Genomic DNA, 12,774 nt, shown 5'->3' with positions numbered 1-12,774 from the left:
GAGGTTAGGCCAGGAGAGAAAATGGCCTTGTCGTAGTTTATAATGTAATCCACCAAACATTTTATCTAGAACCAAATTCCACAGCATTATAATTTAAAATATGTTGGTTATTGATTGCATCAACAATATTCTGGTTATTGAAGCAATATAAAATCTTTGTTTTTTAATTATTCTTTCAATAAATTTGTAAAACAAAATATAACTTTCAATCCTTAAATCAGAATGTACGAAAATAATTTTTTTAATATTAAAAATATGTAAATATATTGGAATTTGATTTAAAACTATTTTAACTTCATTTTAATCATCACTTTTTTTATTTTAAAAGTTCACATTTTAAACCAAAACGCTGAATACCCCCACAAATCCTTTTCCTATGGTCTTCTATTTTCTTTTCTTTTACCAATATTAAAATGAATCTTTCCATGTAGGCCGAAACGGTTCAAACCGGGTTCAGTGCAGCTACTATTTATTTTTTCTAGAAAAATCAAATTTAAACACTGAACAGCGGAACCCTGCCTAGACTAGGCTCGTTTGCAGTGCGCGGATCAACTTCCGTTCTCGCCGTCGCCGCACAGAGCGTAACAGCCACCGTCAAATCTCGCCGTCAGTCAGGTACTTTTCCTTTTCTCTCTCTCTGGTCATCAAAGTTCAAACCCTTTCAATGTTTGCTTTGTCATGTGTAGTGCCTTGCAGTGTCACCACTCACCACCCAATCCCTATTTTCTGTTAAACTCGTAAAAGTTGCTATGCTTTTCTAATTTAATCAATTCAACGTTTACAACCAAGAAAAATGGAGTTTACGACAGCTTTGTATAAGCTTCAAACATTGAACTTCTTGATAACCAATTACTCCTATACTATATCGTTCTCTCAATCAAACTTATAACCCTTCCTTGCCCTTTGTATCGATCTCACGAAAACTCTTCTTAAAAAGCCTGCATCTTGAACTTGCATACCACTCAACCATAAAATTGATCTATAGCATAACCGGAGAGTCACTAAAATCATTGCTCTGTGTTATTAGTTTATTAAGTGGGAAGGGAACACGGTCCTTCTCATATATAATTGACCCAAATCTTTCTTCTGTAACTATTAAACTAAAAGCCTGCTCATTCTCCTTTAGAAATTTGTTGAAATTCGGGGAGTGCTAGAATAAAATAAAAATAATAACAGTATGCAGATTGAATTTGCTTCGAGAACCCCTTTACAATATCTTTCTGTCCGTGGTGTACTTTCCTCTTTTTCTTTGCTTGCATTAAGATTAAGAGCAAACTTAAATGTTTAAAAGGGTAGTGACACGAGCAGATTTATTTTCTTCAAATGCGTTGTTATTTTGTTGTTTGCCGATTTCTAATATTTATTTCTGCAATATTATTTACCTAGTGCCCCACTTATAGGGTAAATGTTTGTTGTTGTCTATATGATATTCATTCAAAGTTCAGATTGCTTGATTTTTTGTAACCTTATTTTCATCCTAATCTTTACAGAGCAACTGGAGTTTGTTCGGTATGTTTTCAATTGAGCAGTGTTATTAATTCAAACTGCTCTCTCACTCATCTCACTGAATGACCCACAAACTACTTGAGCCAACACAAACTTTTAAATGGCTCAGATTCTGCAAAATCTCACCATTTTGTTTTAATAACTTTAGTAGAAAATATCATTTTTTTTTTCGAAGCCAAGAATATAAAGCAAAATAAAACAACTCCAGCTGCTTATGTCTCATCTTTGTCTCCTTTTTGTCTCTGCCATAGATTGACCTGAGGATGGAATACGTCAGCCCAGAAGGACTTCGACTGGATGGTCGCAGACCCATGGAGGTACAGCTATTATTTTTTTCTTGGGCTTTTTTTCCCCTCCTTTTTTCTTCACTTAATATTCATTCCAAAAAAGGTTCCTTTAGATCTTTCAAGAATACTCATGAAGCGTATGAAATGCGGAGTATTAATAAATAATAATATCCTACATGAATTCTTACATAGTCATGAATTACTGAAGCTTTACGTTAATTAGTATATATAAGATCTGCAGATAGTTCTGCATATGGGTTATACATAGATGAGCCATGCCATGGGTAATGGAAATGTGTAAGGGCACATTTTGAACTACAAAAAAACATATAAACAGATTAGAAGCAGTCAATAACCTTAGTTCTGATAAACATTAAAACCTATCACTTAAAAGCTAGAAATGTTGTAGTTTGCCAAATGATAAAAGTAAGAAAATGGAGGGTTCTAACCCTAAGGATGTCTAACCAACCTTTTTTAGTGAGATATATGAACTTGGTCCTATGACAAAATTAGCTAATTGAAAGCAGCATTTTAAGGTCTGGCCTATGGAATTCAGTTCTATTTAACAGCTGTGATTTGGACATGATTTTGGGATTCGACTATTTAAAATGAGGAGATGCACTTTAGAGGATAAGGTGAAGTTATTACTATTTATTAAAAATTTAGTATTTAAGAGTGTGATAAAATATATGTACATGTATAAGAAACTATGAAGTTATTAAAATCTCAATGACTATTACTGCACTTTATCCTCTAAAGTGCTATTCCTTCACTGCAGAGGATCTAAATCTATGATTTTATATTTCTTTCTCTACTGATCTTTTGCCCTTAACTTTTTCTCCTCTCTTTATGGTATATCGTAGATGCGACAAATTCGTGCAGAAATTGGTGCTGTATCCAAAGCAGATGGGTAAATGAATTTTAGCTTTTTAGAAAATTAAGTTGTGATATCATTTGAAGCATTTGACCATAAAGTTTTTTCATTTTGAAAACAGTTCTGCCATGTTTGAGATGGGTAATACAAAAGTTATTGCTGCTGTCTATGGCCCTAGAGAGGTACTGTTTAATTATTTACCTTGCTAATGAAAATTTGTCTATGTAATTTAAGGATTGTTAACAATCCTTTTTCAGTTTTAGTTGGTTTAGACGTTTAAAAAACTTTGATGTTGTAGTTGAGCTTTAGATGATTTGCTGTTTTTCTTTAGTAACCTCTCTGCATTTCAGGTGCAAAATAGGAGCCAAATAACCAACCATGCTCTGGTAGTTTTTTTTTTCCAAGTTATGTTGTCTGTATTTATATGCATTGTAACAAAAACTTAATTGTTGCTTATGTGCAATGTATGTCTATAGGTTCGGTGTGAGTACAGCATGGCTAATTTTAGCACTGGAGATCGCATGAGGAAATCAAAGGGTGACAGGTTTTGCTCATTTACTTGTTTTTGTTTAACTTCCTATTCTTTTTGACCTCACTTATTTTTTACATATTCGTAGTTTTATACTTATCAAAATGGTATTGGAGCATAGACTACTAGGATGATAGTGAATGTTGGATTAGTAGAATCTATCTTAAGAGTGCCTTGTAATTGTAAATTGGACTTTTTGATCTTTTTACTGAGGTAAGAATTTAATGACAATGGTGGTAATGCATGTTTAGACTTTTAGAGTATAAATTTTGATTATTAATTAGTAATATATATATATATATATATATATTGCATTTGTTCATGTGATACAGTATAATTTTTTTTTAATCTTGCATTCATAATTTTCGATGTAACAACTATCTTGCTATCCACTAACCTATTTTAGTGTTTTTGGGGTTGGCTGCTCCATGCCTTTGAGATAGCTGACTACATGCTCAGCAATGGGTTATGTATCATAAAACAATGAAAAGCAAAACCCCATGCGCCCTTTTACTGCCCTTTCTCATTTTTAATCTTTTTTGCAAGCTTTGACTTTTTTGAGTAATCTTTGGCCAAAACTCACTGAATAGTTTTGAATGGCTTAACCATCAATGTTTGCAGATATAAATGTTATCCTGTTTTGCTTTTCCTTCATAGTTTTAATATGGTTCTCATTGTAAGGTTCTCTTACAGAAGGATAATAGGATCACTTCTTATTTTTTACTACTTCTTTAGTGTTTTGAAGTTTTCTCATTCTACAGGAGATCAACTGAAATTTCCCTGGTTATTCGGCAAACCATGGAAGCATCTATATTGACACATCTATTGCCTCGATCTCAGGTTTTATTACACATTAAGAACTTATTTTGTCATGTGCATTGCTTTCCCCTAGTCCCCCCTAATGTTTTAGTTATTAAATTTGCAGATAGATATATATGTCCAAGTTCTCCAAGCAGATGGAGGTAACTAAGACCTGATAATGGGATCTTGTGATTCTCTTCTTTCATTGCCATTTTATTTTTCTCTTTTTACTCATTTAATATGTACATTAATTTTGGGTGATGTTGACATGTCTTTTATAGGAACTAGATCTGCTTGTATAAATGCTGCAACTTTGGCCCTTGCCGATGCTGGGATCCCTATGCGTGATCTTGTAACATCCTGTAGTGCCGGATACCTTAACAGCACAAGTCTGCTTGGTATATATCTGTTTTTACTCTAAATTTGAACTGTCTAAATACAAGTGTGGTATGTCTGTTTTGTTTCTGTCAACTTCTGATGCACGGGCTGCCCTAATTATTAAAGGTTTCTGAATGTGTACATATTTGAACTATGTAGAAGACAGTGCTGGAGGTCCTGATGTAACCCTAGGAATTCTGCCAAAGTTGGATAAAGTGACACTGCTTCAGGTTAATTCATGTCTTGTTATTTTCTCTGTATCTATTGTGTAGTCAACCAGGTAAATTAGTTCAACAGAAAGGAAAACTTTTTATGCTTCCTCCTGACTGTTTGGTGTAAATTAAGGTGTGTATAGCTTGTATATTGCGCTAGTTTCTACCCTCCACACTGCCGTTATTAACCTTTTTCTTGAGCCCTTGAGCATCTTCGTTCAAGTATTGCTCTCTCAGTCATTGGTACTCACGTAGTAAAGAGTCTGGTGGTGTTGAAGCTGTAATTCCTCTTCCTTCAAAAACTGTTCTTGTTATTAGAGATTTTGGAGAGAACAGTAGAGTTTTAACCCTTGATTACTCGAGGGAATAGGTGCATGTTCGGAAACCCCCAAAAGAAGCTTATCTAAGCTCGCCTCAGATTTAACAACTTAATAGTTTGCTGTACACATGAATCTTTTTTTCAAATATCAGTTGTTTTCTAATCAACAGATACTTCTTACGAAGGTTCTTGATAGAGTGATTTGCTGTTGTACCCTTTGATGGAGTTATGTTATGACAAATCTTCTTTTTAGTCTGAGTTAATGTTTGATCAAGTGTAACTTAATTTTCACTAGTATCATACTTGTTAACTCTTTATTTGGAATTCCAGTTTAGCATCTTTTACTTTTTTTAGTTGCAGATCTTTTGTTGGTTCTTTAAATTTTGACTGAAGAAATATACTTGATATATTCTTTCCACCACCTTATTATAGGATGAAATTCATGTATGGTCCACAAAACAGAGAGGGAGGGTAACTTCATTTGGTGGGGCTGGCATAGATTCTTAGATTGATATTATGGAGTTAAATTTGTTTCGAACACGTGGCACTATGTAAAGGCTGGTTGAGATTGTGAACCTTCAAAGTTTTAATCAGAAATTTACCACTATCATTATTATGAAAAGCATGCAATGCTTTTCTTTTCTCATCCAGCTTATTTCTTTCGTTCACTCCCTGCCATATTCCGTAGTTTAGAATGGAAAAGCTCCTAGTTTAATTTTATTTGCACTAATTTCTGTTGTTACTGTCTATAGATGGATTCTAAACTACCAATTGACATTTTGGAAAATGTTATGCAACTGGCAATTGAAGGCTGCAAAGCAATAGCAAACTACATTCGAGAAGTAAGAACGTGCTGACACTTTTGTGATTATACTAAGAGGAGTCCAAACATGTTTTACATTAATTTCACTGCTTAAATCCTGTTTCTTTGTTGGCTGGCAGATTTTGTTGGAGAACACAAAGCAACTGGAGTATCGACGAGGTGTATAGTTTTTATAGCAGAAATGATGCTATGATTATTATTACCTGTGGTCACGGTTTTCCAGATTTGTAGGTCCGTTCTTTCAGCATTTGTGCTTTTTTTCGTTATGGATGAGAATTCTCTTGTATTTACGTGAAACAATTTTGTTTTTAGCATACGGTGCTGAATAAAACGGAAATTTGTTGTAGAATTCGTTTCTCATTTCTGTCACCTTATCACTATGAATAAAAGGTAGCAAAATTATGATTTATTTTGGGACCACTTTCTGAATTTCCACCAATCCCCCAAAATAAGACATGTAGAATGGAACTAATGATCTGACACTTCAACGAATGAAGAATTAATGATTAAAGTTAGAATCAAAATAATCAGTGGGTTGGTTGAGTGTGTGTACATGGTGGTTGCATCCTCAGAAAAAGCAATGACATCAGTATTGACAATTTAATTGCTAACTAATTCCAATGGTTAGTTTCCTAAATTTCCTTTTTGGGTACGATACAATTTGATAAAGACAGCTTTGGTGTTAAATGTTTGTATTGCAGTTAAAGTCTTGATAGAGCGAGTTAAACTGATTAATTATGTAAATATAAAAAGTAAATAATTTATAGTAATTTCTAAATCCTGGTAAATATAAAGTGGTTTAATTAAGTTAACATTTTTTTATTTCTTTTAAATACGTATGCTAGAGCGGAATACTGAAGTTTTTTGGTAGAGTTGAATACTGTAAGTTTGAAACATCACTAATACAGATTCAGAAGAAAAAAAAGTATTTGAAGTAATAATATTGTATGGAAAAATGTTAATTTTTCTGGGAAAAAAATTTCACAGAAAAAGTTAACCTGAAAGTTAATGATCAAGAAAATTTTAGGATTATTTCTATGGTAAAGGAAAGTATTTTGGTGGTTGAGTTTGTTTTCAACTAATACCAGACTTTATTAAAAAATATATTATAATACTAACTATTTATAAAAATAAGTTTGAAGTTATGAGAATTATGAATGGAGAGTGATATAACGAGAATATAATTGAACACAAATTTTACCTCTTAAAAGAAACCACTAGTAAATGATGAAAAAATTAAGATAATTATGAGTGCAGATGAACATATGAAGCTCAGTTGAAAAAAAGTAAATACCGATTCATAGTTTGAATAACCAACCGCAATGTCTCGTATCTTAGCAACTTCAACCTTTTAATGCATAGTCCATCGGTCCCATTTGTACAAAGCAGGAGAAGTGCTATTGCTTTTTGACGCACCACTTTTGACCCATTTTATTGAATACAGACATGAATTCAATTACATCACAGTCAACATCAGAATTCTTGACAATGTCATTCAATTGTAAACATCATTTATAATAAAAATATTGACTTCTAGATTACTTTAAAAGCCATTTATAGCATAATTCAGCCAACTAACCATGAAATAAAAACAGTGATAGTATACAAAACTTATGTGAAGGTTATTGAATTATGCACGTATCACTGTAAAATGGAAAATGCCAAAAAAAGATGCATGACCACATTGTCCACTAATCACTCGTTTTATCTGTCATGAGAGGCAGATCATAGCCGTAACCATCCAATATAAGCAAATTGGAACACCAAAGCTAAATTATCCATGCCGTGGAACATATCATCAAATCCATGGAGAGAATAAACTCGGCACCAACTCAACAAATCTAATGCTTAAAGAAGGAGCATCCATAGCAGAACAGAAGGAACCAACTGACTAATGACCTGGTAACACTTGAAAGCCATTCTCACAAAAAACATAGGCCTCTCTAATGCACTATTTCTAGCCTAAGATCACAACAACATAAAACCTGACACTCCTACTGAACAGCACTATTTCTACAACTAGATGTTGCTACATTGCTGGATGTAGTAGCAGCATTAACTCAGACCCATTTTGTACAATTCCTCAAAGACCACTTCTGTCAAGACCAAGACGGTCACTGCAAAAACTTGATGGCACAACTGATAGCTGCAGACGACCGGTCCATTCCTCTCCCGGCTTTAAGCTCACCGGTTTCTCTATCACTGCCCCGTCAACACAAAGCATTTGTTTGTACTCTTCATCACCAAAATCTACCATGGATTTTGATTTCTTTTCCCATGGATTCCACACAGCTGAACACACCATAAAAGTTAAGATGAAAAGGACTGATTTTATATTTTCTACAACTCGAAACCTTATCTACGTTTGTATTTTGTTTGTGGAAAAAATTTGCTACTTAGAGCTTACCAACATCAGGGAGACCTTCCTTCCTTATAACAAATGTTCGCTTCTTCTCATGATCTAGCACTGCAATTATGTTTGGAGAGCTAAGATAAACTCGATCCACCTGCCATGAAGGAAGTATGGATATTAAAAACATCTTCATTAGCCTTCATTGTGTCAAAACCAAAAGACTTTAGTGGATATTGTGTGTGATTGACAAAACTGCAGCATAGGCCAGGAATATAGTGCTCTATTTATCTCAACCTGAAGTAATAGCTTAAATTGCAGCATGGAACTATAAATGTCTACATTTTGTTAACATCAATATAACCTAGAAGGGTTTACCTCAGATTCAAATGTTATTGCATCTCCTTGTTCAGTAAATCGTTCTTTTTTGAAAAGGTTGTCTAGGTAGTCCAGTGTCTCCAGACCTTCAATCCTTATCTCACTATAAAAATTGTTAATGTGACGTTAATAATGATTGTCAATCTTAAAATAAAATTTCCTGTTCTAAAACAATCAAAAGAGAGGTAGTTCAAGTAAAAATATGTAAACAAGAATCTATATAGGTAACAAGCATTGCAAACAGTAGTTTGCTTCAAATGCTTACAAATTCTATAGGCTGTGTAAGAACTTTGTACTTTCATTACGACTGATCACTTGATTACATATTTCCCGATAACTGACATGAATAAAACTCATAATTCCAGTATTCGGAGAAGAATCCACCTAATATATAGAGTATCCATGCTAGTTTCAAATGATTAGAGTGTAAGTTGTTATTAGTTTCTCAAGAAGAGAAACAGTCCTCTAAGATCTGCTTGAATGTTAAAATCCCACAATTTAAAGCATTCAGCAAATGCAGAAAATACACGTTTCAGAACAAAAACCAAATATTTGTCTACTATAAATATTGAACAAGGAAGTACCATTAGTGCTAAATAAAACTCTGATCAAGTGTTCAGCAATCAATTTACTATGGAAAAGAAAAATGATGGTTGGACATCATCCCACACACTCAGAAAAGGGAATGCAGACCAAGTACAACAAAGAACTATCCATACCTAATGTCAGAAACCAATAAGTATGTGTGATACGCGAATGAGAAACTAAATGGCTTGCCATTTATATTCCTGACTCTAGATATCAAAGTCAGGTCCCCATCTGCTGCAAGAGACACCCGAAGACGGAATTCAAAACTGGTACAATTATTAAACAATCGTTAGATTACTACTGCTTGAAATTTACTGCCAAACACAGGAAAAAGTAATATCGAGTGCATATATGCCAGATTCAAATTATCAAACACACGGAGAGTGGATATCCCTGCTATACTGTCACATCATGCTATTCATACCTGTGTGGCCAGCACTTCATATCTTCTTCAGATGATTTTAGCACCAGGTCAATGAAGGATTTCCCACTGGAGTCATTCCCAGGAAGAGGAGGAGGGTTTTCATCAATTGCCCACATTCTATTTCTTGCAAAACCATGCTGCTCCAGCGATCCACAGTTTCCAAACTGTGAAACAAATTCAGCTCAAGATATGTAAGTATGCATGTTACAAGTTATATAAAATGAACGTAAAAAGGAATAAGCTTGCCTGTGGAAAACACATGGGAATTCCTCCTCGAATTGCTTTTGGAGCCTTGAAAATTGCCTACAGATAATGGAAAAGGAAACAAAACAGTTAGTTATTACTACTTGCCTCTTTAAAAAGTATAATTGATTAAAGTTCTGTGTTCCTACAAAATCATCAGTTAAGAAGTTGGTTTTGCCGTCAAAGTTTTTCATTATACCAGTATTCAACCCCAGTGGTTCCAAAGGACAAAAGCACTACAATGCACCATTCTTCCCTGTTTTTCTCTTGCATCGACGTGATTGATGGACAGCATAGAATACTATGATTCATCAAAATCCAAACTCTTCTTAAATTTATTGATTATTTGGGCCAATGCCCTTCACATGCCAGTTGCAATATAATGCAGATTATCCCAAAATGAAAAATTTCAGAAAGCAATATTATGAAATATTGACATGTTTTCCTTATCAGCGCTGACAACTAACAAAATTCATATAATTTAAAATGTACAAATTGATTTTCAATCAAAATTGAAAGACATACCTTGCTGCTTGTGAATAGAAGTTCTTCCCCGTGCTCATTCCGCCATGAAGTGACCTGCGCCCCATGTAAGCTTACCTAATTTCAAGAAAAAACAGTTAATCTAAGTAATCGTAGTAATTAAATTACTCAAACTACAAATATCTTTACAGACCAAGTTATCCACATCAAGAATTCACATTGGATGTCATAGTAAATTTTAAAATCATAACTTTACTAAATGTTAAAACCGATACCAGTTTTGCAATGAACAATTTCTCACCCGTGCCGAAGAACCCCTTGGGGTCCGAAGCAGAACTTGATCAATTCCATTCCAGTCCTTTGTAATTTCAGTTGCTGCTCTATAGTCCCATACGGCTGCAGAATGCCCCATTCAAATTACTGCAGATCCTAAATTTCTTCAGCAAAATCCTATTAAGCTTCTCAAATTCGGAACATGCAAATGCCAGAGGATTGAAGGGGTCTCCACCTCACACCTATACCGTAACAAACACGTGAATTAGCCTCCTCGTCAGTTAAATCCAAAATCCCAACACCCAATTTCACTCAAAATTTCTTCTCACTGGTATGATTCAGATCTACGGAACAATAAACCTATTTAAACAAGAATCTGGAATGTGTGATAGAATTCCATGAAAACTCCAGAAAGCCAAGAGCAGAAACATTACACTGAACATTTAGCAATTGAATACCAATCTACCTGGTACACATCCAAACATGTCCTTAAAACTTGTCAGATTTACAGCAGAAAAAGACAATTAAACACTGAAAAAACATAATAACTATCAGTAAATAAATAAATCACGCACGCATACATACATATACATACACACATACATATATTACAGCTGTAATAAATTAAAATTTTCTTTAATAATATAAGCAGAATACAATAACCATAATTTCTTCAGGAAAATTCAAATTAAGGAAGAAAAACCAAACACTAATAAATCTCAAGAGAATACTGAATAATAAATCTCCCATTAACCAAACACTGGTAATAAGTTTACTTACTTCAACAATCCGGAATCAGGAATTCTAAGTCTAAACCGACACCAGGTCTTGGATGCAGAGAGAAGCAGCAGTAGGAGCCAGAATAATGCATGACCTCTGTGAAATGAGTTAAGAAAATTCACACATCCAATGACACGAGGCAGCACATGCTCATCAAGTACATAGATACATACATGACGAAGAAGAAGCGTTCAAAAAGTTGAAAGGTACCCTTTTCTTAGAAGTATGCATTCAAGACCATACTTGCAATTGAATCAAGAAAGTTCAAAACTTTCAACAACCCCAAGATTTGAAAAACCAAAAAAACTACGGCAAATGGTAGGTGGCAATGTTGTGTGAAGGCGAGATAAAACTTTTACAGAAGCTTAAGATAAGGAGCAAAAACCGGTCTTGTAAATTCTGTGTCTGTTGGCTGCTGAAGAGATCTAGTTCTTGGACGTGGAGATACGAGAAGTAAATGTACACATGTACAAACCGTCAAAAATTTTAAACATTTTTTAATGACAATTAAACTACATTAATTTTGTGTACAAGATTTAAAACCAGAATAAAATATACACCACTCCAGTACAGGGTTGAAAGCTACTTTTTCTTTGGACTGTGGTGGAGAGAATCAAGAGTCACATACACAACACACAACACAACACACAACACAACACAACACAATCGAAGGTGATGGATGAATCCATCTCAAGATGTAAACCAATAGAAAAAACAAAAAAAAAAACACTTATGTCTTAAACACAGAGGCATCACATCACTTCAGCATACTATTATAAGGGCATGCGTAGATGTTCGGTATTTCTTCCAATGAGGTGTGCAAAATGGATTTGACACCGCAATCCCGGGCTTATCTTTCAATTTCTCTTTCTTTTTTCTTTTAGCACGGAAACACTGACCATTTTCTTTCTTTTTAATATACCGAGACAGAGCACACAAAAAAAGAAATTGAAATTCCAACAATAAAAAATTTTAGTCTAATAAATTATCATTATCCTCACTATATTATTAGTATGACAATAATATTAATAATAATAATTATTATTATACTATCATTTCGTCACTGCTGTTCAATTGAGACGATAAGGGCAAAGAGACGCCCATGGAATTCTAGACTCTGCATCACCGTTAGTATTTTGAACATTAAATTTACATTTATTCATACAATATGTTGTTTAGTAATATTATCTTCATTATCTTTTTCACTGTGCACATTTATTTCTTTCCTGTCTCTTTCAATCATGATTACATACACATTTTTTGCATTTTGTTGTACTGAAATTATTTTTTTACTTTTTAACCTTTTCATTCTACAGTAAACCATTGTATTAATGGCTAAGGTTTAATATTTTTAAAAACAAAAACCTTGAACTGATTAATTTTTTTGTTGGAGTCTTAAATTAGAAATTATAATTTTGATCTTCTGCAACTTATAAGGAGTACCTGAAATTATTTAAATCGATACAAAATATTGTTTTTCTTTGACTTCGAACCAGTAAATTAACTTGAACTCGCTTATAAAATTC

General features: G+C 33.7%; 2 protein-coding genes across 12 annotated transcripts; one reads left to right on the top strand and one right to left on the bottom strand.

Moving 5' to 3' along the window:
* Window positions 1–460: 460 nt before the first annotated feature.
* On the top strand, window positions 461–6,138 carry LOC108343709 (exosome complex component RRP41 homolog). Of its 4 annotated transcripts, XM_052879209.1 has the most exons (13): window positions 497–615; window positions 1,491–1,509; window positions 1,758–1,823; window positions 2,657–2,703; window positions 2,789–2,849; window positions 3,018–3,053; window positions 3,144–3,211; window positions 3,958–4,036; window positions 4,122–4,158; window positions 4,279–4,395; window positions 4,535–4,605; window positions 5,659–5,748; window positions 5,849–6,138. In XM_052879209.1, the coding sequence occupies exons 3-13, from the start codon at window positions 1,770–1,772 to the stop codon at window positions 5,894–5,896; spliced, it is 708 nt and encodes a 235-aa protein (XP_052735169.1). In that variant the 5' UTR covers window positions 497–615; window positions 1,491–1,509; window positions 1,758–1,769; the 3' UTR covers window positions 5,897–6,138. The 4 variants fall into 4 exon arrangements, with proteins under 4 accessions (XP_052735170.1, XP_017437539.1, XP_052735169.1 ...); XM_052879210.1 differs by lacking the exon at window positions 1,491–1,509 and having other exon boundaries at window positions 461–615; window positions 4,538–4,605; XM_017582050.2 differs by lacking the exon at window positions 1,491–1,509 and having other exon boundaries at window positions 461–615.
* A 1,338-nt stretch (window positions 6,139–7,476) lies between these two features.
* Window positions 7,477–12,342, bottom strand: LOC108345739 (putative glucose-6-phosphate 1-epimerase). Of its 8 annotated transcripts, none has more exons than XM_052879115.1 (11): window positions 12,020–12,342; window positions 11,249–11,344; window positions 10,798–10,934; window positions 10,497–10,710; window positions 10,238–10,312; window positions 9,716–9,772; window positions 9,470–9,633; window positions 9,177–9,311; window positions 8,458–8,560; window positions 8,137–8,236; window positions 7,477–8,021 (listed from the first exon to the last, which is right to left on the bottom strand). In XM_052879115.1, exons 4-11 carry the CDS (start codon window positions 10,605–10,607, stop codon window positions 7,813–7,815), a joined length of 954 nt encoding a protein of 317 aa, XP_052735075.1. In that variant the 5' UTR covers window positions 10,608–10,710; window positions 10,798–10,934; window positions 11,249–11,344; window positions 12,020–12,342; the 3' UTR covers window positions 7,477–7,812. The 8 variants fall into 8 exon arrangements, with proteins under 8 accessions (XP_052735075.1, XP_052735070.1, XP_052735074.1 ...); XM_052879110.1 differs by lacking the exons at window positions 10,798–10,934; window positions 12,020–12,342 and adding exons at window positions 10,935–10,999; window positions 11,422–11,988; XM_052879114.1 differs by lacking the exons at window positions 10,798–10,934; window positions 12,020–12,342 and adding exons at window positions 10,935–10,999; window positions 11,459–11,967.
* Window positions 12,343–12,774: the final 432 nt, after the last annotated feature.

This window comes from Vigna angularis, chromosome 6 (assembly GCF_016808095.1).
Source record: "Vigna angularis cultivar LongXiaoDou No.4 chromosome 6, ASM1680809v1, whole genome shotgun sequence".
NCBI lineage: Eukaryota > Viridiplantae > Streptophyta > Magnoliopsida > Fabales > Fabaceae > Vigna > Vigna angularis.
Note: the sequence above shows the minus strand (reverse complement) of the source record. Positions and strands in the feature narration are given on the sequence as shown.

Excerpts from the sequence above, each read along its gene's own strand:
- LOC108343709 (XM_017582050.2), top strand. The coding sequence starts at position 1,770 with ATGGAATACGTCAGCCCAGAAGGACTTCGACTGGATGGTCGCAGACCC. Across the intron at positions 1,824-2,656 it reads ATGGTCGCAGACCCATGGAG|ATGCGACAAATTCGTGCAGA; the intron begins GTACAGCTATTA and ends GGTATATCGTAG. Across the intron at positions 4,037-4,121 it reads ATCTATTGCCTCGATCTCAG|ATAGATATATATGTCCAAGT; the intron begins GTTTTATTACAC and ends TTAAATTTGCAG.
- LOC108345739 (XM_052879115.1), bottom strand. The coding sequence starts at position 10,607 with ATGGGGCATTCTGCAGCCGTATGGGACTATAGAGCAGCAACTGAAATT. Across the intron at positions 8,237-8,457 it reads CAATAACATTTGAATCTGAG|GTGGATCGAGTTTATCTTAG; the intron begins GTAAACCCTTCT and ends CCTTCATGGCAG. Across the intron at positions 8,022-8,136 it reads GGAAGGTCTCCCTGATGTTG|CTGTGTGGAATCCATGGGAA; the intron begins GTAAGCTCTAAG and ends TGGTGTGTTCAG.